The sequence below is a fragment of the Suricata suricatta genome, chromosome 1, assembly GCF_006229205.1.
Source record: "Suricata suricatta isolate VVHF042 chromosome 1, meerkat_22Aug2017_6uvM2_HiC, whole genome shotgun sequence".
NCBI classification, from domain to species: Eukaryota; Metazoa; Chordata; class Mammalia; order Carnivora; family Herpestidae; genus Suricata; species Suricata suricatta.
In genome coordinates this window covers 155,554,742-155,575,804 of record NC_043700.1, presented here as the reverse complement: position 1 = coordinate 155,575,804, position 21,063 = coordinate 155,554,742, and the positions used below count along the sequence as shown (strand labels likewise).

Below are 21,063 nucleotides of genomic sequence, written 5' to 3'. Positions count from 1 at the left end.
ATTGCATACTTGAGCCTGATACTAGATTCTGGGCACAGCAGAGACACTGTCTTGAGAACAGACCCTAAACACAAGCTTCCTCTGTTCTTTCTCTCTCAGCAAGATGATACTCACTCGCTTCTTACTTGGCAATTCGGTGAACCATAGCCTGCGACGCTGAGTGTATCTTTCTGAAAATTCTTCATCTTTGCTTAGGCTTATTTGTGTTCTTACTTGTCTGAGATTGAAAAACAACCATATTACAAATGATTATCTGCATTCAGATGATATCTGTGAATTCACTAGATTTTTCTCAAAATGAGTAGGAAACTCCAGGTCTTTTCCCAACTTCTTTCTTACATAGAAGACTTCCCAACTCCATTTCCCTGGGCCAGTCACGGCCTCTCAGAACTGCATTTTCCTTATTGAGGAGCTAGAGATGCTACGGGCATAAAGAGTTGCTACAGAATGAAATTGAAGAACGCAGAGCCTGATGCATAATAAGGGCATAAAAAGATGATCACGATAATGAAAAACTTGCTCTGCACCAGGCACAGTGTTTATCATTTGACATGCATTACCTCATTTGATGGTATCAATTGTTATAAAGAGACACAGTGTCGTGATTAAGAACCGGAGTTGGAATCCCAGCTCTACCGTTGCATAGTGTGGCCTTGGGGAAGCAACAGAATATCTCTAAGCCTCAATCCCCTCATCTGTAAAATGGAGACTGTAAAAACTACAGGTGTTTTTGAGAGTAACTTGAACTAATAAATGCAAACCTTTTAGCACAGTCTGGTATAGAGGACCTCCCATGAAATGCTAGCTATCACTATTACCAAGCTACCTTGGATTTATTCTACCCAATAAATATAGATGGGCAAAATCTTGCTGGGCATCAAAGTGTAAGACACCTTGATCATTTTGGGAGAGATATTCAAATAAATAAGACAAGATTCTTCCCTTAATGTATAAAAATCACAGAGTGGAACACAGATATGTAAATAGCATACACAAAATAAATATTAAGTAGAGAACCAAGACACATGTTGTGGGAACGCAACGGAAGGAGCAATTAGTGTCAAAGGGATCCAGGACGGATCATGGAAGACCTGAAATTTGATTTATGCCTTTAAATCAGTGGGCACTCAATGGGGAGGAAATGGTAGAAGGGTTTCCCAGGCAAGGGGAGCAGCAGATACAAAGAGACACAGAGACTTAATAGACAATGAAGAAACAGAATGAATTAATTTCCAACAAGTTGCCCCCAGAAGTAGACTTACCGCTTCTGCACGGAACAGCAGCAACAACAACAGAAAATTGACTGGATGGTATTATCTGAAAAGCAGATCATTGTGAGAGAGCCGTTAGTCCGTGACATTGGATAGATGAGGCTGGTGCAGGAAATTCCTGAGGGCAGGAGGGATATGAATTTTTACAAAGCATATGCTAGGTCTTGACTATGCCCTCCTTTACTGGAAGGATGAGAAACTGTCACTAAAGCAAAAAGAAGTTACTGGCACCCTGGCCAGTGTGGTTTCCCTTCTCAGGCTCTTCTCCCCGGTCTGGTTTGTGCATTTCCTCAGTCTGTGAATGATAAGTGACCACTGTATTCTACTTTACCTTGATCAGGGCTAATGACAGCTAATAAGTGCAAAAAAGAATATGATTCAAAAGCCATGTTCTCCTAGAAAATGTTAGCAGGAATTTTCAATCATACCTATCACATTTCTTTTTAAAATATTTTTAATATTTTATTATTTAATATTTTATGTCCATCGAACCTATATTTCTCAGTCTCTTTCTCATGTTGACACCTGACAGTGAAGTATTAAGGAGCAGAGGATGTTAGACGTGAGTTTTGAGGTTAGACAGACCTGGGTTTGAATTCTCACTATAGGGCTGCTTATATCTGGGATGAGTCCCTTTATTTACTCTTCTAAGTCTTTGCTTTCCTGTCTGCAAAATCAAGATAATCATACCTAACACCTTTGAGAAGGTTTACAAAGCAGAGGTTAATCTCTAACTTTGTGGGTTTGTAGAAGTTACTGAACTGTTCTCTGCTTGTTTCCTCATCTGTAAATGGGAGTAATAGACACTTAGCATGAAAGACCACTGTGAGGATTGATTGAATCAATTCAGGGTAAGCACCCAGAACAATGCCAAGTATATGGGAAGAGGGTAATCGAGAAGATCTATTACTATAGGGTTGTTGAGAAGATTAAATTCGCCATCATCCTGGGAAAGTAGATGAGGGGTACAAACAGAAGACACCCAGGACAGTCCATCCCCTCAGCATCTGCTCTGTGCCCCCAGAACAGGGGATGCAATGGAGTCCCATCAGTCTGCATGTCATCACCAGGTGATGTCAGTGTGGTCGTGCTTCCACCTGAAACTTAGTACATTAACCATTAGGATTCTTTTTTAAAAGTTTGTTTAATGTTTATTTTTGAGAGAGAGACAGAGACAGAGCATGGGTAGGGGAGGGGCAGAGAGAGGGAGACATAGTATCCAAAGCAGGCTTCAGGCTCTGAGCCATCAGCACAGAGCCTGACATGGGGCTTGAACTCACAAACTGTGAGCTACAATTGGAGACTTAACCAACTGAGTTACCTGGGTGCCCCAACTTTTAGGATTCTTTAAGTAAGGTAGGGAAGGAAATAAGGAGAGAAGAAGAGTAACATAAAACGTAGCTGCTACAGTTCCCACAACTACAGCTGTGCTGTCCTAAGTCGATCATAGATACCCTCTATCACCATCCATTCCATGTTTCCCTTTGCCTCAGTCAACACTTTGGCTGAAAAAGGTGCTTTATCTGATGGAATAACCCAAATGTTCATTACTGTGGGATTTAGGTCCTTAGTTGGCCTTGTCTTTATAGGATGTTATAATTTTCCGCTGACCAGGACCATTACAAATATTGGGAAATGATGCTAGTAAATTCCTGGAGTTTTGAAGTCCTCTCTGTCTTCTCTGTGAAGAACCAGTCCCATTTCTTCCTGATAATCAGGACACTCATCTCAGCTACTCTGCCCCCTTTCTGTGCCTACAATTCAGTGATACAAAAAAACCAAAAAAGCCAGAGGGCAGTCTCAACTTCCAGTGTTCCCTAAGAAGAAGATTCTTCTCTTGGGCACCGAAATCTCCAAACCCACCAAACTCAAGATTACAGATAAAGAGAACAACAATATTCCAGTGGGTTATTAGGTAAAATGGTGAAAAGGGCCACTCCAAACTTGACTCCTTAATTCCCCAACTCATGCATTCTGGCCACAGATTTGTTGTGGTTTAAGACATGTATTGCACCCTTTAGGATCCCCTCCAACACTGTAAGACATTATCTTCCAGAGGTCAGAGTAACTGACCCTTTAGCAGGCCATTTTTCTGGTTAAGCCAGCTGCTTCTGAATCATGGGACATGATGCTTAAAAATATTCAGGAGCACCAGGGTGGCTCAGTCAATTGAGTGTCTGACTGCAGCTCAGGTCATGATGTTATAGTTTGTGAGTTCAAGCCCTGCGTCGGGCTCTGTGCTGACAGCTCAGAGCCTGGAGCCTGCTTTGGATTCTGTTGTGTGTGTCTCTCTCTCGATCCTTCCCCCACTCATGCTCTGTCTCTCTCTCTCCCTCTCAAAATTAACATTAAAAATTTTTTAAAAAGAATATTCAGAGAACCACAGAACAAGCACAAACAAAACTAAGAAAAGGCAGCAGAGTATATTAGACATGGATCATTTTATGGACCTCTGATATTATCTTTCCAGTCTGTCCTCATTCCAAGAGTTTCAACCATAATCTTCTTCCCCAGATCTTGTCACAAATCTCCTGACCTTGTTCTTTCCATGTTCCTGACTAGCAGACCAACTTTTTTTTTTTGCATTGCCCATTAGTTATTGCAGATCAATATCTCATACTATCGCTTCCTAATGAAGTAAACCAACTGATGCACTTTTCGGCGTGCAGGGCGGATTTTATTTCAGCACTATCTTTCAGGAGTCCTCTGAATATGGCTATAGCCCAATGACTATTTCTTTTCTCTTTCATATATGCTTGGGATGCAGATCTATCTAGAAATCAGGCTTGATGAGGACCTCCTCTAGAGGCTTCTCATATGACTGAAGGAGAAGCAGAAAGAACAGGTACTATGTAAATGTAAGTCATCTGCTCCTGAAGCAATCTTGAGCCTTCTGGATCTACTGGGGCCCACTTGCAAATATATCACTTCCACATTATGATGGATTATTGCTATTCATGCCTAACTTTATGGTTCAATTAATCAAATAACACTGAGCTCATGATAGGCAGTTTGAATCACCTAAATATTTTATGATCCATGGTTGACCATTCAGTCTTCACTAGAAGCACACCAATAGCTATTTTCTTTCTTTAAAAAAATTCATTTATGTTTATTTATTTTTGAGCGAGGCAGAGCGTGAGGATGGAGGGGCAGAGAAAGAGGGAGGCACAGAATCTGAAGCAGGCTCCAGGTTCAGAGCTGTCAGTACAGAGTCTCATATGGGGCTCGAACCCACAGACCGCGAGATCATGACCTGAGCTGAGGTCAGAAGTTTGACTGAGCCACGCAGGTGCCCCTACCCAGCAGTTATTTCTAAATTAAAAATAATTTCTGGACAGGGTCAAGGAATCACTCCAAATTCCCGGGGGGTTGTGCTGATTTTCATTCAGAGATTTTACAGAAGCTCCACGTGGCTACCCCATTCCAGCTACTTCCAATGATAAGTCAAGGAATTGATCATTGAGTTATTTCCCCCAGCAATAAGGCTATCCTTGGACCTCTAAATAGATGACCAAATAAATCTCAGAGCTAATTTTGACTCTTTCCTGGAGCCCCTTCTCACACCTATTACTGTAGCAGTTGGGGTTCCAATATGAAACATGACATTTTTTAATTAGATTAATTTTTAAAGTGTTCATTCACAAAGTCACTAATTACAAAGGTGTGGATGGAGTAAGGGAACTACAAAGGATGTACAAGAAACGGGGTCCAACAGTACTGGAACTGCCACCAACCCTCGGTCCAAAAGGACCAGAAAAGTGAGAGAGATTTAAGGATAGCAGAAACCTCTTTGACTGGAGCAACAGTCTGCCATTGAGGGACAGCCTCAACCACATCCTCCCCACAACTTCCTTCCATGGCTCCTCATTTGTGGAATCCAACCAGAAGCTGGGGCTTAGAAGCATATTATCCAACCTCTACAGATTATGTTTCCAGGATAGAGTGCACGGTGAAGAATGAATACCAAGAAGCCTGGCTCCCTGAGCCATCATGGAGGCTGGCCACCATATTTAATCCCTACAGATCATCCTTCCAGACTTGTGAGGTGGATAAGAATAAGGATATTCAGGACAGTAATAGGTATATATTAGCTCTCTTTCCTTTCACAGAATTTGACCTTCCAAACCTAGGTTCATGCATTAGTTGCTTGCCTTTCTCTAACTGAGACATTACCATCACTCAGTCTTTACGCTCCTGACATTTTGGTGGTCCTGGGGTAACCACCTCATTTCACCACGGAGACATAGTTCCAGTCCAAGCCCAGGCAAAAATGTATCTTTGCTCCTACTGCTGTTTTATCATTCACTCCCAGTTTAATAACTTTTTCTCCTCCTTTGCCTGTACCCAGAAACCATCCATTTTCCAAGGACCATTCCAATGTTTCACCTCTAGACACTGAAGTAAAATAAATTACTAAGCCCCCCCCAGTCCACATTATATTGTGTATTAATAGATTTCTGTATCTCAAATGCTTCTGTCAGTTTTCTGGTAGTGTCTCCATGAACAAATGGCCAAAAACACTCCTGTGAAAGAAGGTACATTAGCACGTGGAGGCCGTCCATCTGTCTGCTGTCAGGACTAGGTCTAATTTACATTCTTGACAATTGATTCCAATGCTGTGTTAAAGCCCCATATAGATCTATATCTATATCTATCTATATCTATATCCAGGCCAAGAGATGAAAAGTCAAATGTAGGCCATACAAATGAATGCATAGGTGAGAGTATGGTTTAGAAAGTGGCAAAAACTGTGGTCCCATGTGGGGGTCTTCAGATTCAAAATTTTTAAATGCTCTTTCCCTCTCTGCATCACCATTTCCCCCTCTCCACTGGATCATTGCCATTAAAAACTAGAGAAACTACCCTTGATCATATTTCCTCGGTCAGCTTTGCTTCCCATTTACAATATAATCTAGAAATGAGTAGTCTTTACTTGTGGCATTCAATTCTTCTCCTCTCATTTTCTCTTAACCCATTCCAACCAGGCTTTTGTCCATACCACTTCCTCAAACTTCTCTTGCTAGGCTCATGGGATACAGGTGCACACCCCTGTGTCCCATGGTTAGTTCCTCTTACGTGGCCTCCTCTTATGTGGCCTCTCCACGGCACTCCATGGCTTTTCTTTCTTTTCTCTTTTGCAGTTTTCTTCTCTTCCTCCCTAACCTCTTAGACTGGGGCTGAGGATAGCCTGTCCCAAAGCTTTTCATCTCTTCTTTTCTCTGCCTCAGTCACTTATTTGACTATCTCATTCCTTTATGTGTCTTAAAAACCTTCTGTCTGCTTATGACATCCAAATGTATACCTCCACCTGGTTCCAGCGAAAATTGCAGGCTCGCACACCCAAATGCATTCTCAAATTCTCCACTTGGATGTCTAGAGGACACTTCCAATTCACATGAGGAAATCTGACCTCCTTATCTTCCTTCCTCCCCAAATTTGCTACACCCATTCCCTCCGTCTTGTCAGTAGCAATTCCATTTTTCCAGTTGCTCAGGTCAATGATCTTGGAGTTGTCTTTGGCTCTTCTCTTTCTCTCACATCCCAGTCCAATCTGTCAAAAAGCATGCTGACTCTGCCTTAAACATGTAGCCAAGAATTTCAGTCTGGAGATGGACAGTGGGGAGGGATGGCTGTATGATCATTCAAATGTACTTAATGTGACTGGACTGTACACTTATGGTTAAACTGGTAAATTTTATGTTATGTATATTTAAACAATGATTTAAAACTCTCTCTCTCTCTCTCTCTCTCTCTCTCTCTCTCTCTCTCTCTCTCTCTCTCACACACACACACACACACACACACACCGAATCTTACTGCTTTCTCCCTCCCTTCTGTTACTACCATGGACTAAGCCACCGTCATTCATCTGGATTATACCAACAGCCTCCTGACTTCTTCCTGCCTCTACCCTAAACTCCCTATGGTGTCTTTACAGCATAGGAACCATAATAACTGATTTAAAACCTGAGCTGAGGGCACCTGAGTGACTCAGTCATCAAGCATCCAACTTCGGCTCCGGTCATGATCTCACAGCCCGTGAATTCAAGCCCCATGTTGGGCTCTGTGCTGACAGCCCAGAGCCTGGAGCCTGCTTCAGATGCTGCCTTTCCCTCTATCTCTGCCCCTTCCCCACCTGCATGCTGTCTCTCCCTCTTTCTAAAAAAATAAACATTAAAAAACTTTTAATAAATAAAATGAAATCTGAGTTGACTCATTTTGCTCCTTGTCTTCCCACAATGGCTCCGCATTTCACCGACAGTGATAGCCAAATTTCTCACACTAGCCTATAAAACCCACCAAGATCTGGCCTCTCACGTCTGTACAATATGCTCTTGCTCATTTCCCCCAGCCACACTGCCCTCCTCACTGTTCATGGAGCACACAGGCCTGCCCTCCCCGGGGCTTCTATGCTTTTGTTTTGTTGAGACCACTCTCTCCACCAGGTGTCAACCTTCTTTTTTCAAATATTAAAAAATTTTTTTTGTTTTACATTTTTAAATTTATTTTTGAGAAACAGAGAGCAAGCGGGGGTGGGGGGCAGAGAGAGAGGGAGACAAAGAATCCAAAGCAGGCTCCGGCTCTGAGTTGTCAGCATGGACCCCGACACGGGGCTTAAACCCACAAATTGTGAGATCGTGACCTGAGCCGAAGTTGGACGCTCAACTGATGAGCCACCCAGGCGCCCCCAAATATTTTTAAAATTGAAGTATAGTTGATGTAAAATATTATATTAGTTTCAGGTATACAACATAGTGATTCAATAATTACTCACATCGTGTAATGTTTATCACAATAAATGTAGCTACCATCCATCACCATACAAATTTATTAAAATATTATTGACTGTATTCCCTATAGTGTGCTTTTCATCCCTGTGACTTACTTCTTTAATAACTGAAAGTTTGTACCTCTGACTCCCCCTCACCTATTTTTCCCATCCCCCCATCTCCCTCCCTTCTGACAACTAGTTATGAGTCTGTTTCTGGTTTTGTTTCTTCATTTGTTTTTTAGCTTCTACCTGTAAGTCAAATCATATGGTATTTGTTTTTTCTGTATGATTTCTATCACTTAGGTCCACTTTCTAGGTCCACCATGTTGTGAACATTAAGAGTTCAGTCTTTCTCAAGGCTGAGTAATATTCCATTATGCACATATACATACACACACACACACACACACACACACACACACACACACACACCATCTTTTTTATCCAGTCACCTATCAGTGGACACTTAGGTTGCTTCCATATCTTGGCTACTGTAAATAATGCTGCAATAAACATAGGGGTACGTATATCTTGTCAAATCAGTGGTTTTGTTTTCTTCAGGTAAATACCCAGGAGTGGAATTATTGGCTCTAGAAATGGTCTGAGGAAATGACTAGAAAATAAAAGGGGGGGGAGCAGATCACTGGGACTACAACAAACTAAGAAGCTTTTGCACGGCAAAGGAAACCATTAACAAGATGAAAAGGCAATCTACCTTTTGGGAGAAGATATTTGTAAATGATATATTAGATAAGGGGTTTATATCCAAAATATATTAAGAATTCATATAACTCAATATAAAAAAACCCCACATAATCCAATTTAAAAATTGGCAGAGGACCTGAACAGGCATTTTTCCAAAGACACATGGAAAGATGCTCAACATCACTAATCAGCAGGGAAATGCAAATCAAAGCTACAATGAGATATCATATCAGACCTGTCAGGATGGTTGATATCAAAAAAGACAAAAAATAACACGTGTTGGTGAGGACGTGGAGAAAAGGGAGCCCTCGTGCCCTGCTGGTGGGAATGCGAATTTGGGCTGCCATTGTGAAAACAATATGGAGCCTCCTCAAAAAATTAAAAATGGAATTAACATCCAACCCTCTTCATTGTCTCCAATCCTTGAAGTCTGCTCAAAATCTTAACTCTCTCTATGTTTTCAGTAGCTGGACTGATTATTGCTGCCACCTGCACTCACTAACTAGTGTATTTCTTACTTTGTTTTTTTTTTTTTATGGCATTTCTCACCTACTAACGTACTATGCGATTGATTGATTTTATTATTTTTTTTACTGTCTGTTTCCTCTACAGGAATGTAAACAGGGACCTTTGTCTCTTCTGTTCAGTTATAGCTCAAGAGGCTAGAACAGTCGTTGACATAATGCACACTCAATACATATTTGTTGAGTGAATGTACACAGATAAATTAGTTTGAAGGAGCATCAAATTATAGCCTTTTCAGAACATCCCCCTGTCGTTATTCAGTCCTAATGGGAAAATGAAAACTGTATTTGAAGACAGAATAAGCAGGTACAATAGGAAGCAGTAAATAGTAAGAGTGGTGATGTAGGAATAGATTATGAAAGTCCTTGAAATACAAGAAGATAAGAACTTGAGTGTGTATGTAGTAGGAAGTCTTATTAGATACTGAAGAGGAGAACAATCTGATCACAGGCCAGAGCAGAGTATACTCTGTCCTTTGTCTACAAACCTTCATAAGATGGTCCAGCATGGTAAGCAATGACCATCCACGGCCTCATGTTTTAGTATAAACTAAAACCATTTAATATTGTTGAGGCCAAGAAGTGTCTCTAATGGTCTCTTTGAATGATCACTAGCATGTTATTTTATTCTTTATATTTTTCCAAATGCTTGAAACATTTAAAAACAAAAATTTATGGATTAAATGATGGAAACCTCCCCAAAATCAGGTAGGCCTGTGGCTAGATCATCAAGTGCCTGTTCTAGGACTGATAACTTTTTACATGGACATGATTTTTAGTGATTGTTGCAAAAGGCTTTTTATTTCTCTGATTCAGCCACTGACTTACTTTTTGCCTAACCAGAACTGTCATCTTCCTCATGAGCCCCAACCTGTCTTCTCTGCCCTGGGAGCGGCTCTTCTGCCACAGCCCCTCGCCCCCTGAAAACGTATGCATGTGCCAAGCTCATCTCCACTCCCTCCCTGGTCAGGAGCACCTCTCAGCTGGTGAGCAGATCAGTGGCGCTAAAACCAGCAGAGACACCGACACATTGGAGCCTCAGCAGCTGGTGGCCCCATGTCCCCTGACCTCACTTACTCCGAGCTGCAGCTTCCAAATTGGGGCCAGTTCAAGGGACATCAACACAGCAGCCAAGTTCGCTGTGGGCCAGGACTGCCATGGTAGGGGAGGCGGGCTCTGGGGCTGGAGCCGGGGCTGTGTCTGGGCGCCTCCACATTGGCTAGGCCAGGAACCCCTCCCTGAAGTGACAGCTCTTCTCCTGGGCCATTCTGGCCTTTGCCCTCTTGGAGGCCATGGGGCTCTTCTGCCTGATGGTGGCCTTCTCACCCTCTTTGTCATGTGACAGAGCCGTCTCTACCTCCCATAGGTCTTTCTCCCCTGTCTCACCTGTCCTGTGTGTTCTTTTTCCTATACCTCCTTCGGCAGCCTGAGGAAAGTGGTTGGCTCAGGCTTTGAGAGAAGGAAGACAAATAAATACTGTAGTAATTAGAAGAAAAAGAAAGAAAGAAAGCTATCCTCTTGGTTCCCCTGTCTAATCTTTCCTTGTCTGTGCATGATTCCACCATAGATATCTTGGATTCTCCCTGAGCCCCATCCTTTATATCCAATCTGCCATTAATCTGTTCAAAATGTTTAGCTTTTTGCTTCCTATCTCCGCTGCCACCAATCTAGTCCAAGCCCTCAGCAGCCCACACCTCTATTCCCACAGTCACGCATGTGTTCCTCACAACCGCCCAGTGAAGCAGGTGCCGCTCTATAGGTGACGAATCTGAACCACAGAGGGGGGCCTCCCTGCTGAGAGTCAAAGGGCTTTCAGTTGAGAGCCAGGATTGGAACATGGGTAGAGAGACTCCAGAGACTCTGCTCTCAACCTCTGGGCACAGTGTTCACTCGGTGACTGACTGAGCTGGCCCACCTCCCTGCCTCTGAGCCCTGCCTCTGAGGGTTCTCTCCTTCAATCCATCCTCAAAGTTCATTTCCCCAGAAGTCTGTCTCAGCCAACTGCTCTCCATCCTCAGCTCCTGTAAAGACTCCCAGCTACTTAGGGCATCAAGACGACACCTTCCCCCAGTTCACTGCCTTCCATACCCCGGCCAACTCCTCGCCACCCCTCCAGGTTCACCACTCGTATTGCGCCAGTTTCCTCCACCTGCTCTGATCTCACAAACACCCTGAACATTTCTGCCTCTGGCTTGAAAAACACTTCCACTGCAATCCACTGCCATCCAGTGGTCCTCTGGGCTCCCAGAGCACAAGGCATCTGACCTGGCTGTGGCTCGTAACTGGGCCCCATGTTAGACGGTCATATAAAGGACAATCTTTGTGCAGGCTCCATCTCCCAAGGGGTTTCTCACTTGCACCATAGTTGACATTTCAGATTGGATGATTCTTGGGGGATTGGGGGGTGCTGTCCTGTGCATCATGGGACATGTTTTGCAGCATGTCTATGCACTAGGTGTCAGCAGGAACCCGTCACCCCTTCACATCCATCTCCCTTCTCAGTCAGGAAAACCAAAACACTTCCAGGTGTTGTTAAGTATTCCCTGGGGAGGGGGGCGGGTCAAAATTACTTGATGTTGAGAACCACTGAGCTACGTTGCAAGCTCTTCAATTTAAGGGACTGTGTTTTGCACTTTGTGGTCTTCTCCAGAGCCCCAGAGTCAGTGCCTGGCACACAGCGAGAACTCAATCAATGGGCCTCACCAATACCTCCACCATCACATTACATGTGGGCTCTACTTTTCAGTAACTTGTTCTACTGCCTGATACCTCACAGCTCAATGCTGGCTGCACAGAAAGCTAGGTTGACCACAACCTTCTGACTAAGTAGAACAGCCACATTGAAGAAAACAGCTTCCGGAGCTTTGGCTAGTACTTGTAGGTCATTCGTCTAACCTTCTGTTCCAGATCCATTACAAAAAGAAGACACTTATCCAAACTCAAGCATCAATCCATGAGATGCTAAATGAAATAGTTACAGTCTCTCTGGTGTTCAAATGCTTTATCCGTTTAGGATGGTATATGGGGTTTGGCAGGTTTTAGTGTCAGACCCGCCTGCAGTCAAATCATGGCTCCATTTTCTTGTAGCACCAATGGATTCTGGGAAATCACTCAGCAGCCTTATCTGGAAATGATAGAAATAAAACCTATCTTCTAGAAAAGGCAGTTTCCTGTTCCTACTAACACAGTCCTTACTGGAAGCATGCTAAGATCCTTCCCTACTAACTTACTCCCTAAACATTGAAATAGGTCCACTATTACCCCATTTTACAGAGTAAAAACACTAACAGAGAGGTTCAGTAATTTGTCCAAAGCCACAACATTAAAAACTCACTGAGTCAGCATTTGAGACCAGAGAATTTCGCTCAGAGTCCAGGAGCAAAACAAGACTATCGTTATGGATGAGATTAAATAAGCCAGCAGAGGTGAAGCACCCAGGACATAAAAAAAATTACTCATTTATATTCCCAAACTTCTCCCTCACCCAACCCCCCAGAACTAACTCAGCAAGTATTTTTTAGGTACACACAGGCTGTGTTTAAGGTAAACAGATGTAAGCAGATGTGATTCTCCCTCGGAAGACAAAGAGGGGAATAAAGCCGAGCAAGCAAAGCTGATCTTCAGCGCCCACGTCCCTTGTCCCGAGTCCATTCTCTGCCCCTGACTCAAAGGCAATGTTCCCTCCATCCCGCACTCTAAGGGGCTCTCTCCCTTTTATCAAAACAGCTCTCAGGAGAGGCTCTGACACTTATTCCTGGTATAAATGATATAATAAACAGATATAATAGTAAACAGTTGAACGGCAGTGCTTTTTTTTTTTTAATGTTTATTTTTGAGAGACAAAGTGCAAGCAGGGAAGGGGCAGAGAGCAAAGGAGACACAGAATCCGAAGCAGGCTCCAGGCTCTGAGCTGTCAGCACAAATTAACAAGCCTTGAGATCATGACCTGAACTGAAGTCAGACTGAGCCACCCACGTCCCCAGGTGCCTCCCTCCTTTTTTATTTTATTTTATTTTTTTGCAACGCTTCTTTTTTTTTTTTTTTAATTTATTTTTGAGAGACAGAGAGAGGCAATGCGAGCAGGGGAGGGTCAGAGAGAGGGAGACACAGAATCTGAAGCAAGCTCCATCCAGGCTCTGAGCTAGCCGTCAGCACAGAGCCCGACGCGGGGCTTGAACCCACAGACTGTAAGATCATGACCTGAGCCGAAGCCGGACTCTCAACCAACTGAGCCACCCAGGCGCCCCGCAACGCTTCTTTTAAAGGCATCTCCCTATTTGTAAGCATTACACCTATATTAAGGTGAACAGAGAGATTAATTTTTAAGGAATTGGTTCACATGATTGCAGGGACTGGCATTTCCAAAATCCAATAGGGTGGGCTGGCAGGCTGGAAACTCAGGGAATAGTTGTGTTCGAGTTCATAGGCAGTCTGGGGGCAGAATGGCCTTCAGCTGATTAGATAAGGCCCACCCACATTGTGGACAGTAATCCATTTTTACTCAAAGGCCACCAATTTATTGTGTTTTTAATTTTTAAAAAAAAATATTTACTTATTTTTGGTAGAGACAGAGACAGAGCAAGAGCAGGAGAGAGGCAGAGACAGACACACACACAGAATCCGAAGCAGGCTCTAGGCTCTGGACTGTCAGCGCAGAGCCTGACGGGGGGGCTTGCCCTCACAAACCACGAGATCATGACTTGAGCCAGAGTCAGACTTAGTTGGACAAAGTTGGTGGCTTAATCAACTGAGCCATCCAGGTGCCCCAAAGACCACTGATTTAAATCTTGATTTAAGTTCTCATTCCCCAAATACCTTCACAGAAATATCCAGAATAATATTTAACCAAACGTCTGGGCAACATATCCAGCCAAGTCGACCCATCAAAGTGCCTATCATAGTACCTTAAATTTAAATACATAGACCTTTACCAGAGGAATTGCCGGGATCAGTCAGCAGGCGGGAAAGAGATCTGGACACTAGGAAAAGGCCTTCTTCTACTCGCTTGAAGGACTACAGCCTGCAGAGAGGATTATAAACCCGACAACATCCCCGGGGGGTTGTCTTCTGCAGGCTGGGATTTAGGAGGAAGTATTTTCAAAAATACTTATTTTTCCTGATTCAATAGCAAAGGCAATGACCTTCAAAAAAAATACCACCCACGCCGCCACTGATTTAAGTGTGTAAAGTTTTTCTTCTCCCCTGAGGACCAGGAGCAGCCACAGCAGGAAGGCTTACTTCCGCCCTCTTTTACGGTTCCAGCCCTTCTGCCCCGCACAGCTGTGGCCCAAGAAATAATTGTAGAGCAAAAGAAAAACAAATTGCGAACGCGGAGCAGCAGTCTGCGGGCGTTCCTTTGTTTGGTGTGGCTTCCTACGACCCCAGGCATCTTTATTTATAGATTGAAGTACTGATTGCCTCCAAAACAGATCTCATTGATTATAGATTCATGGTCATTTTCAATATACGGCGTTATAGGTCTTTGAGGCAAGTGAACAAATGAGAATCACTTCCACGTGCATTCTTTGATGACAGACACTGTTCTTTGCTGATTAACCTGCTGAGAGAAAGTTCTTCTGTGCCTGTGGAAAATTCCCAGCTTAGGCAGAAGCTCGTGCCTATCAAAGGCCTTTGCCAGAGAGACTTAAGATGCCCCAGAGATGGGCCAGGGCTATGTGCCTGCTGGCAGGGGTGAGGATTATCTCAGGAGGAAGCTCCCTCTTTACACCTGCTTCTTATTCCCCAGCAAATATCTTTAATTATAAATCAGGCACCAGCAAACCAGGAAAACGGCGCCGCATTCCGGTGTAACCTTTGTGACCTTTAGCAATGGCATATCTCCCATGGGGAAATCGGTTGAACCTCTCGTTTTTATTTGGTTTTTATTTGGTGTTCGTGTTCTTTCCTGGGAACGCTCCGCCTTCTCTCACCCGCGCAAGGCTCCTTGAGCCTCCTGACTCGGGGCGGGGGCCACCCCAGGGCTGCGGGGAAACAGGTTTCCGCCAGGGGGCGCTGGAGGGGAGCGAATGTGAGAAGCACCACTTCTCAGAGCCCCCTTCCTGCACACAAACACTTGTCAGGTGGAAAGCTGTGGCCCCAGCGGCCTGGGAGGCCAAGCTGGTGCCCTTCCCTCCGTTTCTATTGTTTTGTTTGGAGGTTTACATCAGCATAACCTCGCGTTCATCCCCTGGCATTTCTGATGTCAGTGTTTCATTTTGAATCAGAGCTTCAAGTGAAATTCATTCCTACTGAATTTGGTCATAATAACTGGCAGATGGCTGCTGATTTGTATGTGGAAACATGAGTAACTGGCTTAGTTTCAAGAGCTGCCTTGAGCCAAAGACCAGGCTGATCGCACAACTCACACGTTCCGGGCTGTGGTTTTAAGGCAAGGAATTCTGGGGCCCGCTGCAGGTGCAGCTGAAGGGTGTGGAGGAAAACCTTGAAAACCTGGGTGATGGATTGACTAGTGAGTCTGTACATTCACTACAAGACACGCCTTATTTTTCCCAGAAATTCCGAGAAAGGCCAAATTTCCTCATGACTATCATGTGTTTCATAAGGACCCTTTAAAGACAGGCACGCTGTAACTTAAAAAAAAATTTTTTAAATAAAAATGGGGTGCCTGGGTGGCTCAGTTGGTTAAGCGTCCGACTTTAGCTCAAGTCATGATCTAACGGTTTGTGATTTTAAGCCCCGCGTCAGGCTCTGTGCTGACAGCTCAGAGCCTGGAGCCTGCTTCTGATTCTGTGTCTCCTTCTCCCTCTGCCCCCTCCCCTGCTAAGGCTCTCTCTCTCTCTCTCTCTCTCTCTCTCTCTCTCTCTCAAAAATGAATAAACTTAAAAGAAAATTAAAAAATGACTTGACAAATGTTATCTGGACGGTGTGACACACAGCCAGCTTCTCTTTAGCATGAAATTCTACCTCTGATCAGGCATCAGAAAAGGCTCTCCAGAGAACTCACACCAAGGAGGGTAAGAAAAGAAGAAGGAAGGAGGTACAGAGGGAAGGAGGGAGGGAAGGACAGACCCAAAGGAGGAAAGGAGGCAGAGAGGGAGGGAAGAAGTGACACACGAAGTTTTTCATACACATGTGTATTCAGTTTATAAGGCTGTCCTTTATACTGTGCTTATGTTCTTCATATATATGAGGTGTTCAATCATCCTTGTTTTGTGGATATGCCTCCTTTTGATATTAAAAAGACACTCCTTCCAAGAGGAATACTACAAGAACACTCCAGTGTCTTTTCCTTTTGATATTAAAATGTCCATGCTTCTAAGAAATGATAGTCACCAGAGAGGTCAGTCTTTTTGAATGGACTGACAAAAGAAGTCAACAGCCCTGCGTTAAATCCCAAACTGGCTTTTTGACATCATCTTGTTCTTACCTTAAAGTAAGTGAAATAACGTTAGGGGATTCCTTGGCCACTAACAGAAAACAGGTATCTAGCTCATATGTCAGGAAACTGATAAATTTGGTAGGAGACAAAAATGGTGCTTGGCCTGGCTGGGGCCTGAAGGGGTGCTGGGTGTGGGGAAGGAGTGGAGAGATTCTAGAAGCCTGAGAAGCTGGATGGGGTGCTGGGCACCAGGAAAGAGCGTGTCCGGGAAGTAAAGGATGCTGCGAGGGAAGGCAGAGCCTCCCTGAAGGCTGCCCATCACAGCCTCGGCCAGGGCACAGCCCCAGGCACAGAGCGTTCCAGCACCCTGAAGCCACAGTTTGCTCTGTGCAGGGATACTGATTTCTTCCCAGGAATGAGCTTTCGCGAGGTGGACAGGCCAGCCATCTTGTATAGCGCTCCTCTCTGCCGCCGCGTGTCAGAGCCGTGCTTCCGAGAAGACTGCTGTGTGTGACCTCAACATTCATGACGGGCTCACAAATGTCACGCCCAAGACACTGAGCCAGCTCGTGACGTGGAGCGCGTGGCCATAAGGCCTGCTGGCAGCGCGGACAGTGCACCGGAAGCTACGTCAGCGGACCCTCTGTGGGCCGGAAGTGTACCGGTGACGCTGGCCAGGGGGCCTCCACTGAGGAACGACAGGGGGCTCAGCAGCAGGAAGACATGGAAGTCTCCCAGACGGAGCTACAAATGGCGGCTGCAATTACCATTATCATGACGGACTCGGGGCAGTTGGAGGGGGATAAAAGTGAAATGATTTAAAAACAAAAGCCCTATCTCCTAGTGTCTATAGTGACACATTCTCTATTTTGATAAAGAGAACCAAGTCCAGCCTGAGGCAGAAAAGTGGCAGAAGTGGTCAAGTTTGACTTTAGTCCATGATTCTCCCTGTTTCTGCCACTGAATTCCTTATCTATTGTTGGAAACAAATCATCTCCATGCTTGGAAGCTTAAAATAGTTATTATCTCACAGTTTCTGGGGGACCGGAGTCCAGGCACAGCTCAGCTGGGTGCCTGCAGCTAGAGGTCAACAAGTTCGCAGAGCTCATGAAAATGTAGTCAGGTTGAGTTGATCCACTAACACGCTCACGTACATGGCTGTCAGCACGCCGGGGTGCCTTAGTTCCTCATGATGGGCATTCTCCAGAGGCCACCTGAGAACGCTCGCAGCATGGCAGCCAGTAATCCAAGAGACAGAGAACCCAAGAGCACGAAGTCAGGAGCCCCCGTCTTTTTAAAACCGAATCTCAGAGATAACACTCACCTGCTTTTATCTTAGTCTATTCATGAGAAGTGAGTTACTAGGTCCAATTCAGACTCAAGGAGAAGGATTGCACAAGGGTGTGACCACCAGGAGGTGGACGCCATTGTGGGCCATCTGGGAGGTGGCTATGCACTATCTTCAGATTCATATTACTGGTGATGATAGAAGATATTAACTTGGTAGGGTTGGTGTGAAAAGCGAATACAGCAAGATTTGAGAGAGGGCTTTAAAAATAAAGGCCCTGTGCATGGGTGGCTCAGTCGGTTAAGCATCTGACTCTTGGTTTTGGCTCAGGTCATGATCTCATGGTCATGGGATTGAGCCCCACGTTGCTCTGTGCTGACAGCGTGGAACCTGCTTGGGATTCTCTCTCTCCCTCTCTGTTCCTTTCCCCAACTCACACTTTTTATTCTCTCTCTCTCTCTCAAAATAAAGAAACTTTTTTTTTTAATTAAAAAAAAAAGAGGCCCCAGAATGGCAATATGACCAGATGTCCTTACCTCACCCCCAGATCCAACTATGGAGGTATCTGGAAATCTACATTTTAACAATAGCCTGTACATACTTCAGGCACAATCATATACTCCTTAGAATCACTCATATACACCAGTGTATTTTCCCCTTCTACTTTATAGACTGGGAAGAAAAGAAGGGCAGAGGAATTAGGTTAAGGTGAGGTGGAGGGAAAGGGAAGAGATGACTTTGTCAAACCCTTCCCTGGTCCTTCTCCCTGGGCTCTGTCCTTGCAGTAACTTCACTAGGCTGGATCTGTCCTCAGAGCCACTGCTTTTGGGTAGAAACCTTAGCAACCCCCACTTACGTGTCACCACATGAGCTCATAGGGGCAGTGCCCTGAGACCTCACTCAGCCTCTCCCCACCACTTAGCATGACCAATATCTCACCCTCTATAAGTTTTCCTCCTGCCCTACAGCAGCCTGTCGGCCAGACCCCTATGACAGCTCTTAGAACAACAAACATATTTGGCGAAGACTCTGGCCTGGCAAACGCACACACACATTTTCTGATCAGCAGTCCTACGCCTGGAGGCACCTCTTGGCTTTCTCTTATCGACAGTAAACACTGATTGTTTTACCCAGACACAAATAGAGCCATCGCTACATGTGGTTTGTGGCAGAAGCAAATAGGTGATTTTTACCATCACACAAACTACCAGAAGCTGGAAGAGATGGTAAATGTCCATCAAACCCGTGCCCTTCACGGCCAGCCAGGGTAATCATCAAAATAGCCCCACCAACAGGCAGCGTCGTATTTGATCCACTGGGCAACCCAATCCCATCTCAACCCTCAGCATAATTCTTGTTATATATTGCTAATTCTTCCCTGTTGTAATTTACAGCCTTTTTCTCTAGTTCTGACCTCAGGAGATATGAAGAACAGATGCTCACACAGCTTTCAATAAAAAGGTTACGTCACTGCTCATCTTTGTCCCACCACTGGGGAGGTGGGGACATGAACGGTTGCTTCTTAGCTCTTTCTACTGGGCTCTGGTTCCCATGCATGTCCAGTAACAGACAGCCCTTTTTGTCTAGGAGTGGATCAAGACAGGATGTTATATTCAGGTCAGTACAACTGGACTAGACTCGTTTATTGTTTACAAATTCCACCAACAGGTGCTGGGTCCTGTGAGGTGATCTGGTTTCAACAAATGACACGTAAAAACTGCAATCAATTTTTCCTGTTGGCCCTTAAGAATCAGAAAGGTAAAAACTTCGTTAGCTGCTCTTTGATTGCTTTCATCTGATATGACCAAGCTTTGTTAAAACGAGGTCCGACAGTCATACCAAATTAAAATCAAAGACAGTACTTGCTGTCCTTATTTTTTAATTCTTTACATGATAAGGACCTTGCAGAGCTAAATGTATAAGCATTTTCAAAATTGCACGTGGAACTGAACAGTCTTCCAAAGCAACTCTAGAATTGAGATCATGAAGGCCCTGTTATTTCTAGCTGCTGTTTATGAAATCTTGTCAGGAGGTGGGTAGAAAGAGGGTACCATTTTACAAATAAGGACCTGGTCTAAGAAGTTGCCAAGGGTGGCCCCCAAGCCTGCACCAAATCCAGACACTACAACTTGGTCTCCTGGCCTTCAGCCCTGAGTTCTTTACACTAAACATCACTCTAAAAACAAACACTTTTCTGGGGCACCTGGGTGGCTCAGTTGGTAAAGTGTCCGGCTTCGGCTCAGGTCATGTCCTCATAGTTTGCGGGCTCAAGCCCCGCATTGGGCTCTGTGCTGTTGGCTTGGAGTCTGGAGCCTGCTTCAGATTCTGTGTCTCCCCCTCTCTCTCTGCCTCTCCCCTGCTCATGCTTTCTCTTTCTCTCTCTCAAAAATAAATAAACATTAAAAATAATTTTAAAAAACACTTTGCAAACTGCATTTCCATACATGCATGTAGATTTAAGGACAGTATTTTGTTTCCCTTTGCAGTCTCCATGAGCAACCTTTACTAAAATTACATCACTACAATGGTTAGTTAAATAACGCCCAAAACCCTGTCACAACATCTAGGGAAATGATCCTCAAGCTTTCGCAAGCCTTATGCCGTCCTCTGGGGTTCAAGGGTAAGTAACACGCCCAGTACAAGCCCTGCTGATGACAGCGGAGCCATCGTACTTACAGGTGGAAAGAATCATGGTCATACTTCTGCAGGGAGAACACGAAGCAGTCTTCTGCTCTTCGGTGGTGCGCCGGTCACACAAACACATCTTTTAACTGAAATCATAGCTCACCCAAGATGTTTCTCATGAGCAAAGTTAACCCCACCTATTTTCCTGTTCTAAAAACCTCAGAGAAAAGTGTGTGAATGACAACCGAATGGCCTATATAAGAAAGTTCAATAATCTACATCCAGATCTCTGAGGGTAGTTGCTACGGGTTCCTCATTCCCAACCGTGTGGGCGATTCCAGCAAACAACATTTTCAAGAAGTCAACAACATTTTTGTAAAAGAGACCTTAGAAATCATCAGATCAAACTGCCTTCTCTGGACAGAGAAGGAGATGGAATCACAGAGAGGACAAGGGACACTGTGGAAGAAAGAGAATTAGATTCTCGGTATCGAAGTATAAAGTCTAGAATGTTCCATCCTCCCACTCAGTACTGA

The 21,063-nt window shown here is 44.4% G+C and overlaps 1 protein-coding gene and 1 pseudogene across 3 annotated transcripts in view; one reads left to right on the top strand and one right to left on the bottom strand.

Annotated features, from left to right (window-relative positions):
- The window catches only part of TXK (TXK tyrosine kinase), a 70,353-nt gene extending 49,645 nt beyond the window's left edge, over window positions 1–20,708 (bottom strand). Inside the window, exons 1-3 of one of the 3 annotated variants that reach the window (XM_029946118.1) lie at window positions 20,579–20,708; window positions 1,263–1,317; window positions 115–217 (exon numbers count right to left, since the gene is read on the bottom strand). In XM_029946118.1, the coding sequence (XP_029801978.1) occupies window positions 115–217; window positions 1,263–1,317; window positions 20,579–20,666 (246 nt within the window). In that variant the 5' untranslated portion in view covers window positions 20,667–20,708. Of the gene's footprint in view, window positions 1–114; window positions 218–1,262; window positions 1,334–20,578 lie in introns of those variants that run through there. The other 2 variants (XM_029946128.1, XM_029946136.1) reach the window with 2 other exon arrangements.
- On the top strand, window positions 9,773–17,436 carry LOC115286730 (annotated as a pseudogene).
- Window positions 20,709–21,063: the final 355 nt, after the last annotated feature.